The following is a 13,442-nucleotide window of genomic DNA, read 5'->3' on the forward strand; positions in this document are numbered from 1 at the left end:
TCCCCTTCCTCTATTTATTTTTCTTTTCTCCCAATTCTACCTGTTTCTAACCCCATGGTCTACCTTTCACCAGCAGCCAACATCCTCCGATCGTATAGCCTCCAAATCCCCTGCTGTGTCATTTCCCTGGTGCAACCTTCCCCTCTTATTATTTGGCAAACACTAATCCCCCCAATCTTCATTTTTTCTACTTATTAGTTAGGTAAGTTAGAGTCAGTATACTGTGCCATGTGCTAGAGGGTGGGTATACTAATCAAAGCATTTTTCTCTTCTGTAATAGATGTGCATGCATCTGTTTTTGAGAACAAAGGTCTGTAAGAAAAATAAAACATGTGTTTGGACTTTTAAAGCAAATGTATTTGAGCTAATTTCCCCAGTTCAGAAGTAGCTATTCCCCATCTGAGTATGAATGTGATACATAAGTCCACTGTGTGAGCACCAAATTTCTGTGAAAAGGTCCCCATAGATCCGCGTTGCTTGTTACAGGTGGACACACATTGGTTGCATGTGTGTGTGAATGAGGACATACAGCAACAACTTAGTCAGTGGAAGTTGAATGGGGTACTCCAACCCCGAATTTTGGAGGGGATGACCTCTATGCTCAAGCTTTTTTCAGTTACATCCCATGCCATTCTAATCAAAGGCTGATGTGAAGGGCCTTAAAATGGCAAGGTATGCATCTTTTTTTGTTCATTTAAATATGTTGCTGTCCCATGTACAGCTAAGCAAGAGTACTTGCCTCACAGGGAGAGTTTTTCATTGGAGCTGGAAACACAACACTGGTCACCACAGCTGTTTCTGTGACTGCTGTCTCACTGGTGTTAAGCAAAAGTGCACATTCTGGAAGGGGAAAAAGAAGGGGAAAACATCATTAGTAGATCAAGGTTAGTCCAAGCTTTCATGGAACTTTTGTGCAGTGATCCATCCAATTTGGTTTCGAGGGGTGCACGTGCATGCAGATGCATGCATGAGAATACACATGCAAATTATAGAGCAAAGTCTGCAAACCACATCTTGCAGGCTACATGTGGCCTTCTACTGCTCTCTGTGTGGCCCTCCAAGCTTTGGAGAGCCCCACACACTGTCTGCCTGGTCGGCTGGGCTGCAGGGAAAAGACCTTTGTTTCATCACTGCTATTAGCAGGGACAACATATGACTAAAGGCATTTTTCAATATTCTTTGGATGTAGTAATGCAGCTTCAAATACTCTAGGGTCTCTCCCTGGGAATTATATGCAAGCACTCTGTCTGCTTCCTTCACAAACAATGTTTATCCCTGGCTTGGGATTTGTTTTCTTCACTTGATCCGTATCAAAAGGCATCCAATATATTTTTTTTAAAAAAATGATTTTGAGTGAACCTTTGCTGTTATGAAAGATGCAAAAGTAATATTTCACTGAAGCTGGAGGCTGAAGGTCATTTCTATCATCATAAAGGCTGCAGGAAGAGAACTCCAAAAGAATGGAAATCTTAGTGCTCTGAATTACTGGAAATGAAACAACTTCTTATTCCTTCTACAATAGCTTAAAACAGTGAAGAACTACAAGGCTAATTAACCAGTCTGAGTATCTCTAGACCATCTCTCAAAACTTTGGAGATGTTGAACAGGATCGTTTTTAACCTGAGTTCTAACTTTTAAAAAAGGGGTCACAATTTTCTCTTACATGCAGAGGCATCTCACCCTACCAGTGCTATACCAAAATCTGGCCTCCAATTTCCTGAAAGTTTTCTTCCACATGAAAGAGGCTTCTGTTTTTCTGCCTCATTCTCAGGGTGCCTTAGAATTTCTTTTGGTGCTGTTATTGAGATTATCTTATCATTGTGAGGTGGCCAAGGTTTGGGGGTGAGGGTTCTTTCCTCCCTGGCTGCCTGTGTAAGGGGTGCTCCTGAGAGCAGGGAGTGGAATAGCAGTTCAGATTCTGAAGGAGAACCATCAGACATGGGGGAGGTGTTTTCCCGGCCTAGTCCAGATATGAGTAGGCCTGCTTCTCAGGTTGCAAATGTACAGATGGCTGAGCTTGAGGGTCCCTCCTTACCTGCCCTGTGAGAGGCAGTGAACAGGAGGTTGACCTAATAGATGCCAGGCAAAGAGAGAGAAGGCAGGGGTGGAACTTAGATGTTCTGCCCGATTGGTCTTGCATGAGAAGCTGTGCTTAGATGCCTCACAAGAAGAGACGGACTTCCCCCCTTAAGTTAGGCTAGCAAGACCGCCTCCTTCTTCAAATGGTGGGAAACTCTTGTAAATTCCATTTGGAAACCCTGAAGGCATTCCTTGTAGATGGAGAGTTTCTCTGAGAATTTGCATCTGTATGACCCTGTAACATAAAGGATTAAAAGCTGTAGACTGAAGCCTCTTGTCTGTGTATGTTTGGACACTGAAGTGAAGTGGGGGCTAAGGGAATCCTGACAGCCTGCGCTTCCTGAGCCCCATGTGAGGAGTGATCTCATGATGCCTTTTCCTGGCCTTTAATTGAAGTGTGAGAAACCAGGGAGGCAGCAGATCACCGGAGAGATTATTGTATGACCCCCACACAACCCCTCAGCCACTTTATAACTAAGGCAAGCCCAAGAACCCCATGTTCCACCCACAAGAATTTCACTGAAATTTTCTTCTCCTTTGAATTTTTTGAAAGCAATTTATTTTCAATCAAACTAATTGAAAAACATATGGAAGAAATGTTCAGCACAGCACTGCCTCTTGCTCACCCACTTATCATATAGCGTTTATCCCCAAGTCCTCATAGTGTGATGTCACTGGGACGTACCTTTCGACAAACAAAAATGGTGATTCTGTGGATTTCCAATGTGCCACAGATGAGCCTCTTGGGAAGTCAATGAACTTTGAGTCCAGCCACACTCTCCATATTCAAAGGGGCAGTAGAAGCCAGAGGGGAGTTTTCCTGCAAAAACAAGAATTGCAGGAGACAAAGAACTGATCAGCAACTCCTAGGAACAGAATTAAAGGAAGCATTGCAATAGTTCTCCTTGGGTAATCACGTTGTTGTTTCCCAGTGCTGCAGCAAGAACCATGTATAGTGCATTTCTTAAGGGCTTCAACAGCTTTCACACCCATTATCAAAGTAAACCTCACTTTGGCAGTTCCCAAACTTGGTTTCCCAGATGTTGTTGGACTACAACACCTACCATCCCTGACTATTGACCATGCTGACTGGGGATTGTAGTTCAACAACATGTGGGGAACCAAGGTTAGGAACCTCTTCCTTACAGTACCCCAGGCCCCATCTACATGGCACCGCTTTGACCCCCCACCCAGTTGCAACTGCGCAGCAATGCGGCTTCGAATCAGCCTGCCCTGCGATACACTTGCGATGTACTGCGCGCTTTCCTAACAGACTTGCCGTGCCTTTTTTTTTGCTATTATACTGAAATGTGCAGCTGTGCACTCCCGTGAGTGTGGGGGTGCGACACTTCAGTGGCTGTTTTGTATATGAGGGGCTCTGCTGTGTCTTTCTGTCTCTCAGGTAAAAAGAGGGTGTTTGGTGCTCTTTCATTTCCGCACCATCAGTTTGTCAGTTCATCAGCCTGAGACTCTTGCGATGGTTCACACTCAGAAGCATGAGCACTACGTGCCTAGCCATCACTCCAAAAAGGTGGCCGGAGTGATGTTGGTCCTCCCCCAAGCCCCCCCCCTTGGGTACTGAGTCCAAAAGCAACCATTGCGAAGATACGAAGCTGCAAAACTGTGCAAAAGTGTGATTAAATAGATGAAAATACCCCTCTGTGCCGCTGTAACTGTGCAGCTGCGAAGTGATGGGGGGAGTAAAGGGGCATCACAGAGTGATGCAGGCACTACACATGCTTATAACACATCCACGGCAAAATGTGAAGTCAGTTAGAGGAACGGACAAATGACTCACAAGCGAGGGAAACCTGTAGCAAACGAAAAACATCACAGCAAAACGACTCCTTGGAACTTCGCATTTTCCAGGCGAAAACCATGGATGGCTGAGAAGTCGTAACTGCGTTGTCTGTCATGAGAGACCTTAACTTGCACCCATCCCAGAGTAAAAGCTGGGTGTAGATGCCCCCCCCCGTAAGATAAGCCAATATAATTAACTCAGTGTTACAGATATCTGTCTGTCTGTGTGCAAAAGCATGGGAGGAGTGAGGCTGAGAGATCAGAGCTTTCCTAAGGCCACCGCATGAGTTCATGGCTGAGATGGGGTTTGAACCAGTGACATCTAGTTCATATTGTTTATGTTTTTAACAACTACACTTCACAAACACTCATTAGTTGTGGCTGCAGTTTAAAGTTTAAAATATTTACTTAACTTCCAAACTTACATCAACTAGAAGAGAATAATAATAATTTGCAATAACTCCATTCATTAAAATGGGGGGTGGATGGGTTTTCAGTTGGTACAGCACCATAGGTGGCATCACACAGACATTAAATCTGTCCTCTATTTTCACATTAGGATATCTTCAGATGGAATGATTTCAGCTGGCTTCCATGATAAATATAGGGCACTATTTTTGAGCTTTTCTACATGAGGCTGTTAATCCGCTGTATGTACTTTCGGTTTTGTTGCAGAATTGAGATCTGAGCACTACACAAGAAGCATTTCTTTTCCTGCTTTTCTGCTACATAACCTCTAGGTGATGCTGTGGTATAACAGAATAGTGCAAAGACACAAGAGGAACTTGCGCTTTCTTTCACTTTCACAATTAAATACCACATTTACCCTGCTCTAAAAAAAATAGCTGAAAGTGCTGTTTAGACACTGAAGTGAAACTGAAGGGTCACATCATCATCTAAAGAACCCGTAAACAACCATGAGTAGGGAATGATGAGTGCACGATAAATGCCTCATGTAGAAAATCCCTTCAAGGGACTGCCTTTGAGCTAGACAGTATTAATTAGAACTTGTAGTTAACTTGTCTTTATGACTGAACAATTTGCTACGAGGAACTGATCAGGCCACTGTCACTATGAGGAACTGATCAGGCCACAAGGACTCCTCTCTTTGATTCAGTGTAGCAGGTAGTCCATCCTCACGTATATTTTACCCATGCAGATCTGCCCTATCCGCTGAATTGAGTGAGCAGCCCACATGAGCAAGAGCGCCCTGTTTGCACACATTGGAGCACAAACTCCAATAGGGCTCTGAATTAGGGTGCCTGAGTTTATTGTGGCTACTGTACACTATCACACTATTTGAAAGCAGTTCTTTTCCAGTGCTTTTATTCCTTGACTCCTATAGAGACTGGGTTATTGTTAAGTTTCTGCTTTGGCAACAGTCATGTGACATGTTGGATCTTCCTTAGACTTGCAGATTTAAAAAAAGTTGATGTAATGTACTGCTTGCCGTTTTGAAACACATATTTATTCAATTACTATCTTGCCATCTTAGGAAAGTGTCAGGAGCGCCCTAGCTGCCTCTTACAGTCCCCTCCAATAGCCAACTCAAGACACAGATGAAGAGGATTCTTTCCAAGGCTTTATTCCTTTTACAACTTAATGACTCTTTCAGATGCTAATCACCAACGACTAAGCAAGGAACTGCACTGGGTAGTTAGTACAGTAGCCTAAGCTCCAGGTAAGACAGTTGGTCCCCATTTGAAGGAGAAGGGCAGGAAGACTCTGAACGTATGGGCTATGGAGAGGTCCTCCCTGTTACCCTTGGGTCCTCAGATGCGACCGTTGTTTTAGCGCCAAGCGAGCAGAGCGCCTCCTCTCGGCACCCTCCATCTGGCGCTGCTCCCTGCGTCTGCGCCGAGCATCCAGCAAGGCCCCCTCCCCTGCTCTCTTGCTGCCAGGGTCACTATCTCTCTCAGGAATGCAGGCAGGAGGAATCTCTCCCTGCTGCTGTGCCTGTGAGCAATGAGCGAGCTCCTCTCCCACGGGTTGTTGCTATTCCTCAGAATCAGAACTGCTCTGGGGCTCTATGGGCTCAGTTTCCACCCTGACATCAAGTTTCTATGCAGAAAGTAATATAGATTTATTTACTTTTTTAGCCTTTGGATTCCTGGCCCTAACTAAATCAATATTAAGTCTAATGTGCCCATGCTCAAAGTGTTAGATAGATCCACGGCTCTGCAGAACTCTGTTCTCTCTTCTTTTCTCTTTCTTGTTCTGCTCTGCTCCTCTTATTGCTGATATGGTGCCATTAAATTAACATTTTCTTTTAGCCTGTCCTTTCCTTAAAACTCAAAGTAGGCAACAAGATTTCCATATGTCATTCACCTGCAGAGACACAGCATGCTATTTGTTTGTTTATTTAAAATGTTTAATTGTCACCTTTCTACTAAGGTACCCTAAGCCACTTACGTACATCAATAAAATGTGCCAAGAAGAACACTAATTATTTAGTTGCTGCTATTCCCATTTTTCACCTTTGTAGTATTGGGGTGAAGATGAACCAGGACATCACAATACTAGGCAAAATTCATGAGTGCTGTGATAGCCTATAAGGGCATAATCTTATAGCCAATAGGCAATGTCTGGACAGCCATAGAATTATTCAGTTTTCAGGAAATGACCTTGGAGCCCATGCTCCAAGGTCAGTTCCCAGAAAACTGCCTCCCCGCCCCATCGTAGGCAGCACGGATCATCCCAGGCTCCGCACACATAAGAGCAGTGTGGAGCGGGAGGAAAGGGGGCGTTCCTGGGGGCAGGGAGGGGTGGGGACCTCAGAAGGGTCAGTACAATGCTTTCTATGCATCATCTAGCCACCCCCCTCACTCCGAAGCACTGCAGCTAGACAGCTGAAATCAGCCATCTAGCCGCAAATGCAGGGCAGCCGGAGCACGGAGGCCAAGATCCCTTCCACGCTCCACCTGCCCTGCATTGGGTAGGTGGCCACCTCTGAGTTCGGAGGCGGCTGCCTATCCCCATAGAATTGCTCCCTAAATTAACTACTTTATTTATTTAGGTTTATATCAATGACTTTCCATCCATTCATCCACCCGTAGGGATGGACGGATCAGTCCATTTCCAGATCATGTTAGTTATGCATCTGTTCACTGATTAGTCTGTTCTGTCCTGTTTCCACATTAATCAGCAATTTGTTTTTTTTTTTTTTAGATTTGCACAGAAATGTGTATATAAATATGCATTTTTGAACATATGTTCTCACAAATTGTACATTTGAGTCAAGATATAAAATCTGAAGGACAGCTATGTTCTGTTTCACACAATAGAGGTGCAGATCAGCTACCCAAATGAGAACCAAACAAAATCCTCAAGAATCCTTAGCCATCCATCCCATCCCAAATGCTTAAGATGAGTCTCAATAAACCGCTTAGCCCTTGAAGTGCCAGAGAACGTTTCACCCCGAGCCAGACAACTGTGTGCTCAGCTGCACACAGGGATCTCTTACTCAGTCATTCCAATGGAGGTTGCTAATCGGCATGTGCAAAGAGATGTGCACACAAATCAGCTCCATCCATAGAATTAAATGTGGGGAAGCCAAGTAGCTCCATGAGCACATCATTGCTCTTGTGCATGAAAGACATTTTTGGATTAGGGCTTTTGCTGCTACCCACTTACATAGCTACTTTTCTAAAATAAAGACGTCAACATTAGGCCTGAGCTGAAACCCGCAGCAGGACAGGGGGTGTCAAGGCAGTTAATTGCCTTGCCAGTAGGCCACCACATTCCTCCTCCTCCCCACCCTTCCGCTCAATTGAGAGCGACTGCAATGCGAGGCCATTGTCTGCCCTCAAGGCTATGGGCTCTCATTGGCTATGGGGTGCCACAACATCATCACCTGGCTATGTGATCCCTGATTGACTGAGATCACAGAGCCAGTAAGAAGGCATTGTTTAAAATAAATGATCTGGAGCAGCTCATGAGAGGTGGTGGTGGGGAGTATGCAGGGAGCAATGAGCATATCAGCCCCTCCTCCTTTTCTTCCCTGCGAAAATGTGGTCCAGTGCTAGAAAAATATTTGATTATTGTTTTCCCTTTAAAGAAGATGCCACATTCATTCTTCTTCCGTTGAATTTCAGTCTCCACATCCAACAGAAGAATCTGTCTCATCCTCAGGCTAAGTTCTGAATAAAATGTCAGAACCAGGTGCATCCAGAATTCTTCTTGAAACAGCTCAGTGTGCAGTCCAGTTTAATTCACTTTGGTGCCTGCTGTATACTGTGTAGTATATTACAGTATACAGAATCATGTAAACATGCCAGAACAGTCAGGGGGAGACATCTAAGCATCAAACACCGCCTAGGGCCCAGGGAAAAATTGGCAGTAAAGCTTATTGTGCAAGTAGAAGCAGAGATGTATTAAAAGAACAATTGCTAGCCCAGTATACTACTTTCTTCTGTCATAAATATGTCTTTATGAACCTCTGGCTGTCTTGTACTCTGAATACAGACTTCTTCACTTATTGTAATGTTTCCTCCACGTGGTGAACCAATGTCAGCTATTTATTGCAATTCCACTGCAAGCTTTAATGTCTCTGGCTCACATGTCAGACTACATTGTCCTGATTCTCTTTTGGTTTTCACGGATCAGACTCACATTAGCACAATTCAGATTAGGAAAGCCTTTGCACAGACCTCACCCCCCCAAAAAGCTTGCTGTGGATATTGTTTACAAGCTTGGGTGGGTTCATATGTGCATGTTGGTCATGCAAAAATTGAAATATCAAATGCATGCAAAAGCCACCACAAATCAAATGCTACAGACACAGCTTTCATATCACCTAACGCTTAGTGTTGCCACATGATGTTCCTAAGATCTAGGAACTGCAGTTAGTTTTAACTATGGCTTGCTCAGGTTATTATAAACCATGATTTAAGTCAGTTTTCCCACACAAGCTATGGTTAAGACTAACCACAGTTTATCCTGTTCAGGTGAAATAAAAAACTGCAGTTAATTGAAAACAGAAAGTGTGGTGAACCCAATGCTCGTTCACATAGTACTAAACTAAGATTTAGTGGTATATCCACATACAGCCAGTATATCCATGGATATGTAGTTATACAGTACTGTGCAAAAGTCTTAGGCCACCACCAGCTTTGTTGTTTCAGCAAAGTTTTAATGACCATCCATAATTATTTTTCGGTCTCTGTATTAAGATACAAACAGAAAACACAGGAAATATTTACAGGCAAAAGTCAGTATTTAGTGTGACCTCCCTTGGCTCTAAGCACATCTTGAACTCTTTTGGGGAGACTGTCCTGAAGTTTTCTGAAGTAATACCAGGCTTCTTTCAGCACTTCCCAGAGTTCTTCTTTAGATGTAGGTTGTCTTTTATTTCTTTCTCTGTCCAGGTGGTCCCATACTGCCTCTATAATATTCAGGTCTGGACTCTGTGGAGGCCAGTCCATGACTGTGAGTTTTATCAGCTGTTTTCCTTGCTAAATATGATTTCACTGCATTAGCAGTGTGCTTGGGATCATTATCATGCTGAAAAATGAAACTATTCCCAATCAGGTGCTTTCCAGAAGGAATGGCATGATGAATTAAAACCTGTCTGTACTTTTCAGTATTCATGATCCCATCAATACGGACAGGATCGCCAACACCACTGGCAGAAATGCAGCCCAAACCAGGAGAGACCCTCCACCATGTTTCACTGAAGGCCGCAAGCACTCATTCGTCCATCTCTCTCCAACTCTTCTTCTCACATATTGTCAACGACTGGACCCCAAAACTTCAAACTTGGATTCATCACTCTATAATACTCTTTTCCACTGATCCTCATTCCAATCTTTGTGAGCTTTAGCATATCTTAGCCTTTTCACCCTGTTCCCCTTCCGCAAAAGTGGTTTCTTGGCTGCTACCCTTCCACGAAGACCATTCCTGGCCAGGCGCCTGCTGTTACTCTAGTGTAAGGGGAGGTCACACTAGATACTTGCCACTTTAGCCCATGGAAGCTTTTTTTTGATTTTTTTTCTATTGTTGAATACTGCATACAAATTTCCTGTATTTTCTGGTTGTATTCTAATGGAAAGACTGATAAATAATTATATATGGTCATTATACCACTGCTAAAACAAATCTAATGGTGGCCTAAGACTTTTGCACAGTACTGTATATGGGTGCAGAGAGAGTCCATGTGGTATAGTGGTTAGAGGATTGGACCTAGACCAAATCCCCACTCAGCCATGAAACTCACTGGGTGACCTTGGACTAGTCACTATCTCTGAGCTTAACTTCCTCACAGGGTTGCTGTGGAGCTAACATTGCGGGAGGAACCATATATGGCATCTTGAGCTCCTTGGAGGAAGGACAAGATATAAATAAATAGTTACACACTTTTAATTATTTTAACACAGAATTGTGAACATCCCCAACCTGACACTCACCGGATGTGTTGGAATGCAACTCCCATCATTCACAGCCAGCATGGCCATTAGCCATGCTCTGGAAATCATGGGGATTGCAGTCCAACATATGTGGAGGGTACCAGGTTGGGGAAGGCTGTTTTAGACCTTTATCCATCTCAGCAATTTCACTTTTCCGAATGAGTATGACAAGCATTATGCATTATAAAAAAAGGTAAAGATGTCTCCAACCAGTCGTGTCCGACTCTAGGGTGTGGTGCACATCTCCATTTCTAAGGCGAAGAGCCAGCGCTGTCCGAAGACGCTTCCATGGTCATGTGGCCGGCATGACTGAACACCGAGGTGCACGGAATGCTGTTACCTTTCCCGCCGAGGCGGTACCTATTTATCTACTTGCAATTTCTTGCTTTTGAACTGCTAGGTTGGCAGAAGCTGGGACTGAAGACGGGAGCTCACTCCGTCACACAGCACTCGGGTCTCGAACTGCTGTCCTGCTGACCTTCCAGTCTGCAGTTCAGCGTCTTAACCACTAAGCCACCGCGGCCCCTATTATGTATTATATTACTATATAAAACACATTGGGGAAATCCATGGCCCTCGACTACCCTCTGTGCAGCTGTAACAGCATATGTATTATAATGTGTGATATTGACAAGGATTTATTGTATTTTGATGTTATTAGTTCTTTGTGTGTCATTAGCTAACTGTGAGTGCTAAAAGGTATTCTTGGAAATGGGGCATAGAAGTTTGTCACAGGTGGGTTGGTTAATTCTTAGAAGCAAAAACCTTCTTAGCTTAGGAGGGGGGGCCTTCATAAAGATGCTTTGGAAGTCAGCAGTAAACCTGGCTGCATTAGGAAGTAGCCCTTAGGGTTAGATGCTAAAGTTAGGTGCAAGAGTATGACCAGGTCTAAAACTTTGGTTGAAGTCACCTACATAGATGTTACAAAAGGTTTGACCTGGCTGAAAAACGAGATCCTGGGAGAATGAGAAACCTGCCAAACATGCTTATGTTAGATCTGTTCACCATGCCTTCTGTTTAGGTAAGTATGAAATGATCGTATTAACTGTTAGATTGAGAGGAACTTAGATTTTATTGTGTTAACAATATCCTTGCTACTATTTCTATTATACTCTTGTTAATTATAACTTGTATGTATTTAGGGATGTTTGCTGCCTGCGTTATTATGATGAAAGAATGTTATTCCCTTAGATTGTTTGAGCAATACATCCATCTTCTTTAGTACCAAGTTTGTATTGTCTGGCTGGAAAAAGTTTCAAGGACCACTACCCACACATTAACCCTTGAAGCCCAAAACACTCAGCTGAAGTTTGTAAATCTATCACTGATTTAGATTTACAAACTGTCCTCAGAGCCGCTGTCCTCAAAGCTGCTGTGTGTTTTCTCATTTGGTCAGGTGAGTCAGGTGAACAAGCTAGTCAGATGGAGAGGGAATGAATTACTCGTCTCACAGCCTGGGGAGCCCCTGAGGTGCCCTGACCACTTTCCCCATCCAACTGATCAGCCATCAGCTGGAGGCAGGGAACAGATCATTGTTTCCCTGCTGATAGTAGCAGTGAGAAAACAGCAATCTGGGGTAGTGGCAAATGTTAGTCCTACATAAAGTAGACCCATTGAAGTGAATGAGACTTGAGTTAGTCACAACTAACTTAAGTCCCATTCATTTCAATGGGTCTACTCTACATAAGACTACCATTGGATACTACCCTGGATAAGGATTGCTGAATGGGCCTCATCCTCATCCAAGCAATCTCAATACAGAGATCAGGGTCACTGGCTGGGGGAGAGGCTTTGAACTCCCTCCCCCCAGTGATCCCATCCCCTGATCTCTGAGGGGAGATAGGTCAGTTTAAATCTCCCCATCCCTGTAAACAGAGATATGGGCAGGGGGCATGAAAGTGTGTGTGTGTGTGTGTGTGTGTGTGTGTATGTATGCTACAGATGTCCATCACTGGAAACCCAGCCCTTTTTGGTACTGGTCTCCATGGCATGGCCATCTTGGCTTGCATTTGCCAGCCAAGTTGAGCATTTTCCCTGAATTCTGGAGACTTCTTCCATTTTTAAAAACATTGCAGAAATAGACACTTGTGCAAATTGCAGCTGCAATCTGGACAAATGTCTATTTCTCCAAATTAAAACCGCCACCACCCTCAGAAAATCCACTAGATGGCCTGACTTGCTGTGGACCGAACGTGGAAGACAAGCTAAAAACTGGGGGGGGGGGGTTGTCCCTGAGCCAATGAAAACTCATCAAGCTCCACCCCCCAACCAGATTCTTCTGACATCCCTAGGGCACACATGTATGTGCGAACCCCCGACCCCCATCACCCAGCATTGCCTGTTGCCCTCTGGGTTAAGTAGGCTGCCCACCTCTGAAATTAAAAACAACAACAACACCCTGATATTAAAAACCATTAGGGTTTTAAATCCTCTAGAAGCCTTTAAAAACAAAAACAAAAACCCCTACTTTTGAAACTGACGGCAGTGCTGAGCCACTGATTACAGCTGAAATGCTTTTTGGGTTCTACTGATGAATTGTTAAATTATTCTCTGCATTTCATTATGGATTGTTCTTGCATTGCACACATGTAGGGAGCTTCCCTCTTGTTTGACACAGAAAATGGATAAATCAATGAACAGTGGTTAGTTGAAAATGGATGTGGATACTTCTGATTTCTTCCTTGTGGCAGGGCTGGTCCATATTTTGCCTGAGTCAGAGCAGCAAATGTCCCCCCACTCCAGTCAAGGTAAATAGCTAGCACACAAGGCCAGTCAAGTTAAGTTATTTTGTCATCTGAAGCAGAAAATCCCACAAGCACATCTCTCCTTCTCTCTGGCAGTAAAATTACAACAATAATAACTAACAATTCGCTGTCCTTTCATAACACCCCAAATCAGCTTCCTGAGGTGGCTACCTCACTGTGCCTAATGGTAGGGCTGGCCCGGCATTGTGGCCACAGGCTCTTTCATGAGAAGCTAAACTATGGTTTAACATTACGTCTGAACCAGGCCATTGTGGCCACAATAAACCACAAATACCTTTTTTTGCTCCGCTGCTGTGGTGAATAGTTGAACGGTCCGTAATTTGCCATTTTACAAGGTGGTAACCCCACTAACCATCTCAGGTGCAATACTTTGCAATATTTTTCTATTGAGAAG

At 43.9% G+C, this 13,442-nt stretch overlaps 1 protein-coding gene across 1 annotated transcript in view; it reads right to left on the reverse strand.

Annotated features, from left to right (window-relative positions):
* The window catches only part of ALK (ALK receptor tyrosine kinase), a 903,954-nt gene that overhangs the window by 157,739 nt on the left and 732,773 nt on the right, over positions 1–13,442 (reverse strand). The window contains exons 7-8 of the mRNA XM_084820831.1: positions 2,765–2,899; positions 740–840 (exon numbers count right to left, since the gene is read on the reverse strand). Of these exons, the coding sequence (XP_084676957.1) occupies positions 740–840; positions 2,765–2,899 (236 nt within the window). The remainder of the gene's footprint in view (positions 1–739; positions 841–2,764; positions 2,900–13,442) is intronic.

Source organism: Heloderma suspectum, chromosome 1 (genome assembly GCF_057233095.1).
Source record: "Heloderma suspectum isolate Gila_16-S chromosome 1, 16-S_ref, whole genome shotgun sequence".
Lineage (NCBI taxonomy): Eukaryota > Metazoa > Chordata > Lepidosauria > Squamata > Helodermatidae > Heloderma > Heloderma suspectum.